At 38.2% G+C, this 16,171-nt stretch overlaps 1 protein-coding gene across 1 annotated transcript in view; it reads left to right on the top strand.

Moving 5' to 3' along the window:
* Positions 1 to 1,592: 1,592 nt before the first annotated feature.
* The window catches only part of LOC107806874 (germin-like protein subfamily 1 member 17), a 34,534-nt gene continuing 19,955 nt past the window's right edge, over positions 1,593 to 16,171 (top strand). The window contains exon 1 of the mRNA XM_075256757.1: positions 1,593 to 1,742. Coding sequence (XP_075112858.1) covers positions 1,637 to 1,742 — 106 coding nt within the window. The 5' untranslated portion in view covers positions 1,593 to 1,636. The remainder of the gene's footprint in view (positions 1,743 to 16,171) is intronic.

Below are 16,171 nucleotides of genomic sequence, written 5' to 3'. Positions count from 1 at the left end.
CCCAAGGTAGTCCTGTAGGCGCCCGCAGGCCCTGACATCCCCTTCTATATTCTACATTCATGTTTTATTTTCTTTCGTGACAGATGTACTTTTCTTTCAGACCAATACTTTGTAGATATTCATAGAATGTCCGTGGGTTGTGACACTAGTTTCCGGGTGGTAACAGTTTCGCTTTTGTTAATAGTATAAGGTTAATCAGTTAATTGTGTACTTCCGCTTTTGATTTTCGTTGATTTAGTTTTGTTAAATTTTAATTGTAAAAAAAAGTAAAGGGAAAAGGTGATTATAACTCTAACGTTGGCTTGCCTAATGAGTGCGATGTTAGGCGTCATCATGGTCTCGACGATGGGAAATTCGGATCGTGACAGCCACTGATTCACCGAACTCGTAGCCAAAATACTAGCTCCGCCCCTGAACACTACCTAATTCATTGATTGGAAACTACAGAAAGAAGGATCCGGAAGGCAAAATATTTCTCTCTTGCTTTGTGTGTTTAGAAGTGACTAAAGAAAATAATACAATACCCTCCCCCACCCCGTTTTAATTGATGTGGTGTTGCGTGACCAGCATAGAGAGTTTATGAAAGTGTTTTGAAATTTGATTTTCTAAAATAAGTGATAGATATTTTTGTGGCTATAAATTATTTCATTAAAAAAAAAAGAAGTTTAAAATTAAATTATTTTTAAATAAGGAAGTACTTACGGCGTTCTTTGGTATGTCAGCTAAATTGGAAAGGAAGGAATAATAGATTTACAATTTTAATTCAATGAAGAAATGTCAGCTAAATATGTTCTAGTTTTTACTTGGTACCTAATTTTTAGGGATCTTGCGTCTTAGTTTTGTCATGTTTTTACTTAAATTAAGCATAGAGTTTGATGTTTCCTTCAGTATAACGGTGTTAAAGGGCTAAAAGCTTTGTTTAGACTTATTTATCAAAATTAGACACCAAAAGACAAAAATGCTATTTGTCATTGCCTCCAATTAATCGAAATTAACAGGTTGCTTGGATGGTTGTTATGTCTAGTTTAGTAAGGTATTATATTGTATTGTATTGTATCGTATGATTTTGATATATACAATATTTGGATAGATAGTATTGTTTGTCGTTGTTTCATGACATGCATCAATAATATTTAGAATAAACTTGTAATATTATAAAGAAAAAAATAACGTATGAGGTAGAATTATTATATAAAAAGGTAAGGTAAAGGATAAAATATAATTATTTAATATTTAATAAGGAAGGATAAGATGAGAGGAAAAAATAAGGTAATGACGCGGCCACACCAAATTGGTCGTTAAATAAAGTGACACTTTTCATCGCTTCGTAACGACAGATTTTTAACGATATGATACAATAAAATTTATATAACATTCAAAACAGACATTGTATTTAAAATAACAATACGATACAATACAATAGCTAACAACCATCCAAACAAGCTTTAAGTTAAATATTTTGACTGGATACTATGAGAAATCTATTGGATTTACTAATAATTTGAGCCAAGACCACAATTTTTCCTATTACAAAATAACAAGATCCAAACTATAGATAGTCACACATCTCTAGTTGTTTTAAAGACAAACAGCAAACCCAAAGCAAAACAGCATTGTAAGAGCTAAAGCTTTTGCTATGGAAACAACTAGTGCAATATCAATGACCCTATGCTTGTTTATCAGCACTATCTTCCTTTCTTCCTTAGCTTGTGCATATCATCTTAAAGACCCTGAAGCTGCTGGTAATTCATTCCTTTTCAAACAATATTAGTTCTCACTTTCTGGATTGATGTTGTTTTCATGACACTATTTCAGTCATCATATTTCTTATTAGCTCCAAAAAATTATTAATACTTTTTAAAATTTGAAAACAGTTGTTTAACTTGAACTTCTTGTTTTACACTTAACGACCAGCTTTTATAGATATACAAATGTTATAATTTGTTCAAAATCGCAAGCAGGGGCGGATGCACATTTATCGGTATCACACGACATTGCTTGATCGAATTTTGTTTTACTAAATATATGTATTAATATAGTGAGAAAGCGGATAAGTAGGAAAAAATGACACCACTTGACATAAACTATCTCTTGTCACATTGGTTATGTGCTTGAATTCATTCTAAGAGGTTAGAGGTTCAAACTTCAGCTAGAACATCTTTTTTGTAAATATTTGAGAAAATCTATGTGGTTAAATTTTTTGATGAAGTAGAATTTAATTCAGAACTTTTTCTAACTTAAGACTCAACAAAACCAATAAACTAAATCTATGTCTTGTCTAAAAGTATGATAATTAAAGTTATTATTCCCGTTCTTCTATATTTGAGAAAATCTATGTGGTTAAATTTTTTGATGAAGTAGAATTTAGTTCAGAACTTTTTCTAACTTAAGACTCAACAAAACCAATAAACTAAATCTATGTCTTGTCTAAAAGTATGATAATTAAAGTTATTATTCCCGTTATTATTCCCGTTCTTCAAATATCTTTCTTTCTTTATTATTTAAATTTCGTATCCGGTCAAACTATGTCATATAAATTGAAGCAAAAGGAGTATAAATTTTTTATTTAACCTATGTGTGCAGTTTTGGAGAAGGAAAAGATATACGAAGACGCAAATGCATGATCGTAGAGGTGTGAGTAAATGCGACAGATTTCTCACATTTGCAGGGTTCGCAAATGTCACAAATGCGACATTTGCAACTGAATAAAATATGACTTAGATGGAATTTTGGATCATTCTTCAAATTTTCAAAATCTAAAACCTTAGAGGTAATTTTTCCAAAACTCCTTCTTCCCCCAATTGTTGGTAAGTGATTCTAACCTATTCCTTTCAATCTTTTACTACATTTCACAAGTTTTCAACCCAAAATCTAGAATTTTCATAGTGGAATTGGGGGGTCCGGGTAGAAATTAGGGATTTGGTAAATTGGGGATTTAGACCTTAAGTTGGGGCCGGATTCCAAAACAAATTATGTAACCGGGCTCCCGGTTGAAAGGGTAATCGTGTTTTGATCTGAATTTCGGGTTTGGACCAAGCGGACCTGGGTGTTGACTTTTGTTGGCTTTTTCAATAATGACCAAAATTGAATTCTTTACCATCGTGGTTAGTTCCTAAGTCTTAATTAGAATCGTTTGGTTCGTAATTTGCTAGATTCTATTGGGTGGGAGGCTTGTTTGAAAGGAAAATCTGTGGTTGAGCTTTGAGTTTGGGCTTTGAAGCGAGGCAAATGTCGTGGTTAACCTTAACTTGAGGGAATATGACTTGTTTATCTATTTGCTACATGCTTAAATGTTGAGAACAACTTATATGCGTGATGACGAGTACTTATGCGTTGTAGTCGGGTTAAAGCATGCAGGTGGGGCTTAGTTTCTTGCAATTATAGCTTCCTTTGTTCATGTTATCCATGTTTAGACTAGTATTGTTAAATTGATCGTTCTTATTATGTTTACGGATCTTTTGGTGATAATTGAGTATTGATTCCGAAGTTGAGGTTGATATTGTGGAATCAAATGTTGAAGTAAGGCTTGTACTTTTTATTTTATCTCCATGTTGTTATTTATTCATTGCATTATAGTAAGGGAGAGTGTTAATGCACGAAGGGTGATGTCATGCCTTATTCCGATTGTAATGCACGTAGGGTGATGTCGTGCCATATTGTGAGTGTTAATGCACGAAGGGTGATGTCGTGCCATATTGTGAGCGTTAATGCACGAAGGGTTATGTCGTGCCATTTCTATTGATTTCATGGTGATGTTGAGAGTAAAAGCACGAAAGGTAATGTCGTGCATTTTCTTTTACTATGTTTACTTGTTCTTATTGGTTCATAATATATTGGCTATTCAAGTTATCATTCTGCTGTAGTTCTCTATCTCGTATTCCCCTCAACATGTTCCCCCTTCCGATATTGCCTGTCTAGTTTTTCCTTAATGTTATTTGTACATATACTATTAAATTGTATAGGTTTGTTATGTAGGCGTCTTGTCATAGCCTTGTCACTATTTCGTCGAGGTTAGGCTCGACACTTACCAATACATGGGGTCGGTTGTACTGATACTATACTCTGCACTTATTGTGCAGATTTTAGTATTGGCTCCAGCTGATCGAGAGGCATAGCAGCTAGGACTTGTTCATCAGAGACTCAAGGTAGATTAGTCGGCGTTCGCAGACCTTGAAGTCCCCGTCTATCTTTTCTGTTTTTTAATGTTTCTTTCGTTCAAACAGTTGCATTTCTTTTAGACATTTACTTGTAATAAATCCTAGAAGCTCGTGAATTGTGACTCCAGATCCGGGTGGTAGTAAATGTTGAAGCTTCTATATTATTCCGCACTCGCTGTATTTCATTTTAGCTTATTTGCTGTTATTTACTGAATTAAATAAGGTTTGGCTTAATAATTCTCTAAAGTTGGCTTGCCTAGCAAATGGTATGTTAGGCGTCATCATGGTCCCGACGGTAGGAATTTCGGATCGTGACACTGACTCAAACCTTGTCTTTTCTGAGAGAGGAATTAACATGTGTAATAGCTATATAATTTCTAAAATAAACCAACTACTTAAATCAAGTGATACACAAAGACTCCCTCGAAAATATCATTCACCTAAAGCCAAATTGGTACCCCTCTATATATTTTTTTAGTGTTGGATTAATTGAATTTAAATTGAAATCCTGCTTCTGAATTTTATGAGGAAGAGACAATTTCAGAGCAGAAACGTCTACTCCCTTAGTTTGCCTCTCCTCAATGTCTTTTTTCATTCATTGCCCTAAGTATTAACTCAATCTTGTCATTTTGCCCCGTATATAGCTCATAAATGACTCTTCTTTTATCAAACAACCAAACCATTTTCCTAACTTCAGAAAACCCCGCTCCCCATCCCCCACCCCCCCCCCCCACCCCCAAAAAAAAAACAAGAGTTCCTAGCGGCCATTACGTTACCAAAGCATGCATGAGGACAGGGCGGATTTAGTGAAGGAGCTATGATGTTATCCCAACTCAATACCATATTCTTACCTTTTATATATATATATATATATATATATATATATATATATATATATATATATATATATATATAAATTCACTAAATGATAGAGTTTGAATCCAGTAAATTAGACAGGGACCCAAATTTATAAAGTTCAAATCATGAATCCCTATTATGAATCCCATGCATGATCAAAAGATTGCATGTCATACCAAATTGATCGTTACATATTTGTGAGACTTAGCTTCTTTCTTAAGAGCACAATCAACTCCTTGGATTTTTTTGAAAATTTTTCTCTCTCCGTGCAATTAGCCGTTAACACCCAAAAGACGGTAACTTTAGGTGCGTCTCTGTTACGCGCCGCCTCATGGCGCCATCGGGCGGAGTTCCCCAAGCGCGTCCAAATAATAAAAACGACCCACCAATGTTAGCGAACCCAATCTCTGAAACAATTTCAAAGAACCCCACCTGTCACACCTCCTTTTTGCGGGCCTACCCCGAAGGGTAAATGCGTGAGGGAGTTTTTCCAATTTAAGTGACATTATTCGAAAATGGGATTATTTATTCATTTCAGAGTCGCCACTTGGGAAAGATTTGGCTTTTGGTATCCCAAGTCACCGGTTGAATCCCAAATCGAGGAAATTTTCGGCTTTCCAAATGAAGTCTGCGAACCAGAAATTCTAAGTAAGGAATTCTGTTGACCCGAGGGAAGGTGTTAGGCACCCACGGATCCCGTGGTTCTAGCACGGTCACTTAAATTGTTATAATGGCTAAGTATATGATTTTAATACATGTTATAACTTGTGTGCTTTTATTAAGTTTAAACCGTTTTTATTATTATTTTTAATAGAATTGCAACGTCGTGAAAATGCATCTCGAACCACGTCACAATCAATGCACACATGGTTGTTAATACGTTCCGACTCCGTTGAGATTTGGATTTGGGTCACATAAATGCACACCCGAATTTAAGCATGTAATTTAATTAAAATTGCGTCTAAAGAGTCTAACGCGTTATTATCTTTGGGGAAAACCGTGAAGTTCGCTAGACGGCCCATCCCAAAAATCTAAGTATTTATTATGACCAATTATTGAGGTCCCCGCAATTTGCATTTTTATTTGGCGAGGCTCGTCTCATTATTTTTAAAAGGATAATCTTAGAATGACTACATTTTCTATTTTTTGTTTGTCTCAAAAATGGAAGGAGAAAATATATATGCTAATTAAATCACATGCTTGGCAAGTTCGGGCCTCTTATCAATTATTAGATTACAAAGATGCTAACGCAAAATTGCGATTGAATTTGCTCGAAAAAAAATTGTTTTGTGCCTTATTCTATAATTGATCATTACCAAAAGAAAAAAAATGAAATTATAAATAAAATATGAAATTGACAAACGCTATCATCGAAACAAACAAATTATTCTTTAACTAATTTAGACTTCACATTATTAGACGAATTGAACCATTGGAACTAATTATTTTTTTTTAAAACTATTTGAAAATGAACCAACCTTGACTACCAACACATTTGTTAAACTTAATCGACGCTTTGAAAATCTATTACATTTAAAGGAACTCTAACAAACCTTGTTCGAAATCAACTCATGCCTATTAAACTAAACTACGTGAGTTATTAATGGATTCCCTTAAGCACCCATTGAATTACGACTCACTGTCTATGAATAAGGTATCTAATGTTGTATGAACTTGAATCGTATTAAACTATACTAAACAATTGTATTAATGTCAATTCCAAATTACGCCAGCCCAAGACAATCCAAAACTAAATACAGATGAAATCGAAATTAGTCCACTACTCGATTGTTTAACTATTAATTGTAAGATAACAGATCTAGAACTAGTTAAAACTTTCAGTTAAACTAATGACGTTATTAAAGTTATTGACTAAAAAAATTTAGCAAACTAGATAGTTCATTAACAAACCAAAACCAAATCAAATTGTACAGTTTACCTTCCCAAACGATATCGAACAAAAATAAACTTATATTAATTACACATCAACTAATATCTATTTTTGAAAACACAGATGCGGTGTAAATTACATAAGCACAGATGTGGAGGCCAAAGCATGAGTACTTCCATTTTTCAATCTTTCAACTCAAAGTTACATCAAAGCTTAATTCGAATGTGTACCTGAATTGGAAAGTGAGAAGAAGGAGAGGTGAATCAGCAGCAGTAGATAACAAATAACAGTAGTGGCACTAGAATCAGCAATGTGGGACAAATAAGATACAGCCCAGTAAAACTCAGAGATCCAGAAATGTTTTAGAAAAGAAAATCCCAAAGAGCTGAACAGATTGTCTCAAAATCAATTGGAAATAGATCAAACACCAAACTTGAAATCAACTGGGACACATCTGACAACAAACAGCTCAAACCAAACAAACCTAGAATAGCTTTGGTTGGGCCTAAATCTCAAACTGAATGTGAACAATGGAACAGTGCCCTTTTCTTGAATTTTAGAGTTTTTTCAGGGGTTTTCTCTCTGCCTTTTTTATGTTTTTGTTCTCCAGAACTCTCTTCTTTTTCTCCCTTTCTTTTCAGAATCAACTCTCTTCCCTTTATATTCACACACAGACTTCTCTTTCCAGCTCTTAGAGCACTTAGTCCAATAAAATACTGATTCCCTCCCATGTTCTCCCTTCTGTTTTTCCACTCAAAGTTTAAAAATAAAAGTATTCCCATCAGATTCCCCTGACAGCCCTCTTTTTACTATTAAAATGGTTTTTCCTTTTATTAAACTAAACAAGTATGGGCAGCATGATTATGTCCTGACATCACATGTTGTCAAGTTAACTTTAATTCATTAAAGGACTACAATGCACATGCTGTCCAAAATCTCAAATGAATAAACAGGGCCAGTAATTCTATATCAAGTCAAACTAAACTCTGAAATTTATATTAAAACTGCAGCTATACCCAATTCAAACACCTAAAATCTAAATTGAAACTTCAAAACAAAATCTGCATTAACAAACAAAAGAGCTTAGCAGAACATTGAAGCTGAAACTGAAACTGAAATCAAAATGCATCGATGCTTAACAGAAAAACCAATAACAATATTACCATGAATCAGAACACAAGCCTAACGAACTATCCAGGTCAAACTTCCAAATCACCAACTGCACATTATGGTAATGATTGATTTATAATTCCAAATTAAGCTGAAATAGAGTGAAAGAAATCCTGCGAATATACTGAACTCAACGAAGATTGATGAATATCAAAGAACAAAGAAAACACACATCACATATAGGGGACAAACTGAACCAATGCCATACATCATTTAAACAAAACCACAAACGAAACGTACTGAAATGGACTATGAAATCAAAGCCAGGATGAAAACTAACTATCAGGTTAAACTGACTTACACATAACGAGCCAATAAATTGACCAAACAATCTACAACATGTAAACAAACAATCAGAGGAACTGGACTCAATAAACGGTCTGATGAGAAGAAGAGAAGTACTGAACCAAAGACAAGAAACAAGTCAAGACAAAGATACAATTTAAAACAGACAAACAAAACTATAGAAGGCAACAAAAGGAATTGAGGAGAACTTACTGTTCTTTTCTCATATTTCGAACAGTATGTTCTTTCGAACTTGAGTCCTAGTCAGTATTATACGTCTATTTCGTGAGAAATAGGCCTACAATACTGAACAAAAACCAATCGACCTTGAAACTTTGACACGTCTTGAACTGTTGAAAACACTAGATCTGTCATTCGATGGATTTTACTCATGTTCGAACCAATTTGGCTAGGGATCAAGGACGAGGAGGTAAAGGGGATTATTGGGTGTTAGTCTGGGGTCAAGGGGACAGCTAGGGATTGGAAGGGAGATTTTGATCGAATATTCGAGGAGATCCAACGGGATCCGAAGGAATCTGTTGATGGTTTAGAGGTGAGGGAAACCTAGTGGTGGTGTGGTGTTAATTGGGGGTGGATTGGGGTGGTTTCAGGGTTCCGATCGAATCTTCAAATGAAGATTCGAGGCGGTGGGGGATGATTCGAGACAAGGGAGTAACATATTTGGAACGGGGGTGGTCAGATGGTTTAGGGGTGTTAATCTGGTGACCGACGGCATCGATGCCACCGGGTTTCAAGCGATGGGGTAAGGTGGCGGTGCTAGGGTTTCATGAGGTGTTTGGTTCAGTCTCTGAGAGAGATGAGGACGAGGGAGGGGGTCTGGCTTAGGGGGCGTAGGGGTAAGGGATTGGGGTTATATAGTTAGGGGGAAATTTGATCTGGGCCGTTAGATCATTCAAAATCAATGGCCTGGATTGATCAACTTAATGGAAACGACGTCGTATGGGTTAAGTGAGACCGGTGGGTCTTTGGGTGAGACAGGTCAGGTTAAGGCGTGGGTATGGAGACGTGATCTTGGCCATTGATCAATCTGAGATCAACGGCCCAGAACAAGTATGATCAAAATGACGCCGTTTGGACGTCTCTATGATTGGCTGATCTGGACCAGGCAAAAACAGTGTTTTGGGCCGGATTTTGGGTCCAATTTAAATGGCCCAATTCCAATTTGTCCAATTTTAACTCATTTCTTTTCTTCTTCTAATTCCTTTTATAAATACTAAATCTACCAAAAATCCTAAAATAAGTTGCAAAACTACAATTATATTAAAAAGACATTAATTGACTCACACAAGATCAAAACTCAACAAATCAAACTATTAAACAATAAAATGTCAAAATTACCAAAAATAATATTTTGTGATTTTCATTCATTTAAAGACCAAATACGATTTAATTAATTCCTAATAGTAGCATAAGTTCCGTGAAGCAAAAATTACGTGCTCACAACTGCCCCTCTTTGTCCGAAAACACGAAGAGTGTTCGTGCAAAGATAAAGTGAGTGAATACGAGCGATTTTTGCCCGTTGGAATACTCCGTGTGAAGCATTTTTGAAAGATTTGACCGAACCTTTGCTTCAGAGGTTTCCTACATATCCTGGGCTAAATAGGAATCAGGTCAATATAGTTCGGGAAGTTTTGGTAGCTGGGACTACCATGGGACTGCAATGCTGTTGTTACTGTTGTTGTATGTTGTTACTATTGCTTTACCGACCTCCTTATTTTATTAAAAGAAAAATCAAAGCTAAGCTAGCTATGCCTACCAACTACTAGTTACAAGATTCCTATCTATAATTCTTTTGCAACTTGATCTTGAGTCTTAGCTGATTCTGCTTGTAGACTTCGATCTTAATCTTGATGCTCGCAAGTATTAGGCGTTTGTTTATTTCTGCGGTATTGAGTGAAGCGGAATTGGTGGAGCTTGTGACTTCAATCAGATTTTGAGCGATCTGTACTTTGTTTGCTCCAATATTTGGGAACATCTTCTTTTTGTTCTTTTCTTCCTTTCTTTATTCTGAATTGAGACTCACTCCGTAGGTCATCTCGATCCATGTGCCTCGACGTCAAAACTTCTCAGACAACAAAACAAACGAACGAACGAAATTTTTCTGCCCCAGTTTCACTAGGAAAATTTCATGAGTTAAGTGCCATAAAAATCTACAGAATTGATGAGGGGATTGGAAACCTAAAGTCTAAAAGGCGCAACTCAGGGATTGGAGCCCTAATGTTTGCAAAATGCAAAATGCTCAACTCAGGGATTAGAGCCCTAATGTCGGCTAAAAGAAAATTGCTCAACTCAGGGATTGGAGCCCTAATGTCGGCTAAAAGAAAAATCGCTCAACTCAGGGATTGGAGCCCTAATGTCGGCTAAAGGAAAATTGCTCAACTCAGGGATTGGAGCCCTAATGTCGGCTAAAGGAAAATTGCTCAACTCAGGGATTGGAGCCCTAATGTCGGCTAAAGGAAAATTGCTCAACTCAGGGATTGGAGCCCTAATGTCGGCTAAAGGAAAATTGCTCAACTCAGGGATTGGAGCCCTAATGTCGGCTAAAAGAAAAATCGCTCAACTCAGGGATTGGAGCCCTAATGTCGGCTAAAAGAAAAATCGCTCAACTCAGGGATTGGAGCCCTAATGTCGGCTAAAAGAAAATAGCTCAACTCAGGGATTGGAGCCCTAATGTCGGCTAAAAGAAAATCGCTCAATTCAGGGATTGGAGCCCTAATGTCGGCTAAAGGAAAATTGCTCAACTCGGGGATTGGAGCCCTAATGTTGGCTAAAAGGAAAATTGCTCAACTCAGGGAATGAAGCCCTAATGTCGGCTAAAGAAAATTGCTCAACTCAGGGATTGGAGCCCTAATGTCGGCTAAAAGAAAGTCGCTCAACTCAGGGATTGGAGCCCTAATGTCGGCTAAAGGAAAATCGCTCAACTCAGGGATTGGAGCCCTAATGTCGGCTAAAAGAAAAATTGCTTAACTCAGGGATTGGAGCCCTAATGTCGGCTAAAGGAAAATTTCTCAACTCAGGGATTGGAGCCCTAATGGCGGCTAAGAGAAAATTGCTCAACTTAGGGATTGGAGCCCTAATATCGGCTAAAGGAAAATTGCTCAACTCAGGGATTGGAGCCCTAATATCGTCTAAAGGAAAATTGCTCAACTCAGGGATTGGAGCCCTAATGTCGGCTAAAAGAAACATTGCTCAACTCAGGGATTGGAGCCCTAATGTCGGCTAAAGGAAAATTACTCAACTCAGGGATTGGAGCCCTAATGTCGGCTAAAGGAAAATTGCTCAACTCAGGGATTGGAGCCCTAATGTCGGCTAAGAGAAAATTGCTCGACTTAGGGAGTGGAGCCCTAATGTCGGCTAAAGGAAAATTTCTCAACTCAGGGATCGGAGCCCTAATGTCGGCTAAAGGAAAATTGTTCAACTCAGAGATTGGAGCCCTAATGTCGGCTAAGAGAAAATTGCTCAACTTAGGGATTGGAGCCCTTATGTCGGCTAAAGGAAAATTTCTCAACTCAGGGATTGGAGCCCTAATGTCGGCTAAAGAAAACTCGCTCTACTTAGGGATTGGAGCCCTAATGTCGGCTAAAAGGCGACTAGGGAATGGAGGCCCTATGTCTAAAATCTCAACTTAGGGATTGGAGCCCTAATGTTGGCAAAGGTGACTAGGGAATGGAGGCCCTATGTCTAAAATCCCAACTTAGGGATTGGAGCCCTAATATTGATAAAGGCGACTAGGGAATGGAGGCCCTATGTCTAAAATCTCAACTCAGGGATTGGAGCCCTAATGTTGGCAAAAGGCGACTAGGGAATGGAGGCCCTATGTCTAAAATCTCAACTCAGGGATTGGAGCCCTAATGTTGGCAAAAGGCGACTAGGGAATGGAGGCCCTATGCCTAAAATCTCAACTCAGGTATTGGAGCCCTAATGTTGGCAAAAGGGCGACTAGGGAATGGAGGCCCTATGTCTAAAATCTCAACTCAGGGATTGGAGCCCTAATGTTGGCGAAAAAATAGGTTGATATTGGGGATTCTAAACTAACCCTTTTTTTCTTTATTTTTGGAATTTTCTTCTTATTTCTCTTTTCGTTCTTTTTTTTTATTTTTTTTTTGTTCAGTAAAAATGCAGGAAAGAATTTGGAGGAAACTTCCCTTTTGGGTTGATTCCTTGCTGCAAAGCTGTTTCTTGCACTTGTGCATTTCTTTTCTCTTTTGGTTGCACCTGCTTCTTGCCTGGTTGCTTTGGATTGCACCTATTTCAATTTTCCAAACAAAGAACAATTGTCATTTTGAAAACGGTGGTTGGTTCGGTGGCCTTGATCATTCCAATTGCTTGGTCCCGGCCTCATTTTCTGTTGAGAAACTTCGTCATTGATTGGCTTCAAAGGCGATCCCCTTTCAAACTGATAAGACTCAGATTTTAGGATTTCATGATGATTTGCCCGTGTAAGGCTTTGGTTCTTCCATCTCATTCTGCTTGGGGATTTTTACTGGGGCAGATCTCATTGGGGATTTTTTATATATATATTTTTTAATGCCTTTACTTTGGAGGTAATCAACATCGTGATCAATCGGGATTGGACTGACGCACCACTGAGGCTGGGTATTTCCTTCACCTCTTGCCAGACGGAGCTCTGTGACACCAGTCCTGTCACCTTTTCTTTATAACACATTTTGGAGTTTAGGGTTAAAATGAAAGGGATTCAAGGAAAGGTAAACAAAGAGCGAAAAATGAATTTAAAAGAGAAACTTCCCTTTCGGGGAAAAAGAAAGGCTTATCTAAGGCGCATGCTGACTTTAAATTGACATGACATGCTTTTTGGACTGGACGCCCGACCCTTACAAACTTGCATTTTCTCATCAACCAAACGGATCTATGTTTCTAAACCAGCGAACCTTGCCAGAACTTTCTGAGGTGAAATCATTTTTTCGGCCGACAACGCCCGTTGCGGGTTTTCGCTAATCGACCTCTCTCATTTCTCTTCTCACTATCGCCCAATAGTGCTTTTTGCGAGTTTTCACTAAACGGACTCTCTCATTCTTGGTTTCTCTACTCCCGTCGCCTTATGGTGCCCGAAGGTTTTCACCGACAAGACTCTCTCGTTTTATTTCTCTCAGTTTTAGAATGCATCAGCTTCCAACAATGATATTTCTTGGTTTCCCCCGCCTTTGGCAATCGATCTGAAGGACTTGTACTCGGTTATTTTGGTAAAAAGAATTGTGGATGAAATTACAACTTTGGAACCATTTGGTGGGCCCATGGTCGAAACATTATAACATCTGCCCCAGTTTCAACTTCAGGGAAAATTGGATTTTTGTTTTGGTGTGACTGAACCCCAGAGAGAGGTTGCCTACGTATCCTTTCGGAATCAAGTCAGATGTAGTTCAGGCCAAACCATTTTTTTTTCAACAGTGCTTTTGGATTCCAGAGAGGGTAGCCAAAGAAATGTAACCGGCTCAAAGGGTTCGTAGAAAAAGTTGATAGTGTTTGGGTAGAGGGAATAAAAAGTCTTCATCATCTCAAATGTGTCAAAACGTCACCGAAGTAAACTCAAACATAGTACCTTTTGACCGCATCCGCATTTACAGCTGTTTCAGGATCATTTCCTTCAATATCACCCAGATATAACGCTCCTCTTGGTAATATCTTCCTGATGATGTATGGACCTTTCCAATTAGGAGCAAATTTTCCTTTCGCTTCCTGGTGATACGGAAGAATGCGCCTTAACACCAGTTGACCTACTTCAAAATTCTTGGGTCTCACCTTCTTGTTGTAAGCGCGGGCTATTCTTTATTGGTACAACTGCCCGTGACAGACCGCAGCCATTCGCTTTTCATCAATTAAGGTCAACTGCTCCAATCAAGTCTTAACCCACTCGCTATCTTCAATCTCTGCTTCAACAATGGTTCGAGCGAAGGAATTTCTACCTCTGCCGGTATCACACCCTCGGTCACATAAACCAACAAGTATGGGGTTGTGCCTACTAATTTGCACATTGTAGTGCGATATCCCTAGCAAGGCAAAAGGTAACTGTTCATGCCATGGATTGTTTTTCTCAAAATCTTCTTGATGTTTTTATTTGCCGCTTCAACAGCGCCATTGGCTTTGGGCCGATAAGGAGTGGAGTTCCTATGCGTTATTTTGAACTGTTCGCATATATCCTCCATCAAGTGACTATTCAGGTTTGCCGCATTATCTGTGATGATAGTTGCGGGGTTCTTTTATACAATACCTCGCCGCTCAAAAAGAATCTACTCGCATGCCGCCTAATGGTTCTCTTTTGATCTCCAGTAGCATGTTCAGGGTATTCTTGCGTTTTCAAGAACCTCTTAACATCATGGTACCATGGCTGGGTACTTGGTCCTACCTCGATTACATTATAGTAACCGTGTATTTCCCTGATTTGGATTTCCAAGGGATCGATGTGGGCATTTCCTGGATAAGGTAACATTGAAGCTAAGGTGGCAAGTGCATCGGCTAGTTCATTGTGACACCATGGGATATACCTGAACTCTATTGATTCGAATCACTTGCTGAGATCCTCCACGAGCTGCCGATAAGGAATAAGCTTGACATCTCGAGTTTCCCATTCACCCTGGGCTTGTCGGATAATCAGATCAGAATCCCCCATAATCAACAAATCTTCAACATCTTGATCGATCGCCATATTCATGCCCATGATGCAGGCTTCATATTCAGATGTATTGTTCGTGCAAAAGAAACGAAGCCTAGCTGTAGCCGGATAGTGTTGACCAGTGGGTGAGATCAAGATTGCCCCAATTCTTACACTTTTGGCGTTTACGGCCCCATCAAAGAACATCTTCCAAGCATGAGCGTCTTCCGAGACTACTTCTATGGTGTTTATCTCTTCATCTGGAAAATAAGTACTCAATGGTTGGTATTCCTCATCAACTAGTTTCTCAACCAAGTGATCCGCCAATGCCTGGGCTTTCATTGCCGTGCGAGTGACATATACTATGTCAAATTCAGTAAGCAAGATTTGCCACTTTGCTAATCTCCTAGTAGGCATCGGTTTCTGGAATATGTACTTCAAAGGATCCAACCTGGTTATGAGGTAAGTAGTATGAGCTTGGAGATAATGTCTCAATTTCTGAGCGACCCATGTCAAAGCACAACACGTTCTTTCCAACAAAGTGTATTTGACCTCATAACAGGTGAACTTCTTGCTTAAGTAATAGATCGCCTGCTCTTTCTTTCCAGTTATGTCATGTTGTCCGAGGACACAACCGAAGGAATTTTCCAAGACCGTCAGTTACAAGAACAGGGATCTCTCTGGCTCTGGCGGGACCAAAACTAGAGGATTTGAAAGATATTCTTTGATCTTGTCAAAAGCCTCTTGACATTCAGTCGTCCATTTGATTGCTGCATCCTTCCTCAATAGCTTGAATATGGGCTCACATGTGCTAGTCAGTTGGGCAATGAATCGACTGATATAGTTTAACCTGCCAAATAGACTCATCACGTCTTTCCTTGTTCTTAGAGGAGGTAGATCTCGGATAGACTTTATCTTTGTTGGATCTAACTCGATACCTCTCCTGCTTACTATGAAACCCAGAAGCTTTCCCGATGGGACTCCGAAGGTGCACTTAGCCGGATTCAGCTTCAGGTCGTACTTTCTCAGCCTTTCAAAAAATTTCCTCAATCTCGAACGTGATCGTCCTGAGTCCTGGACTTGACTATCATGTCGTCTACACACACCTCTATCTCTTGATGCATCATATCATAAAAAATGGCAGTCATGGCTCTCATGTAAGTTGCCCCGGCATTCTTTAAA

The sequence above is a fragment of the Nicotiana tabacum genome, chromosome 7, assembly GCF_000715075.1.
Source record: "Nicotiana tabacum cultivar K326 chromosome 7, ASM71507v2, whole genome shotgun sequence".
In the NCBI taxonomy this organism is placed as follows: domain Eukaryota; kingdom Viridiplantae; phylum Streptophyta; class Magnoliopsida; order Solanales; family Solanaceae; genus Nicotiana; species Nicotiana tabacum.
This window is presented reverse-complemented; position numbering and strand designations above follow the sequence as displayed.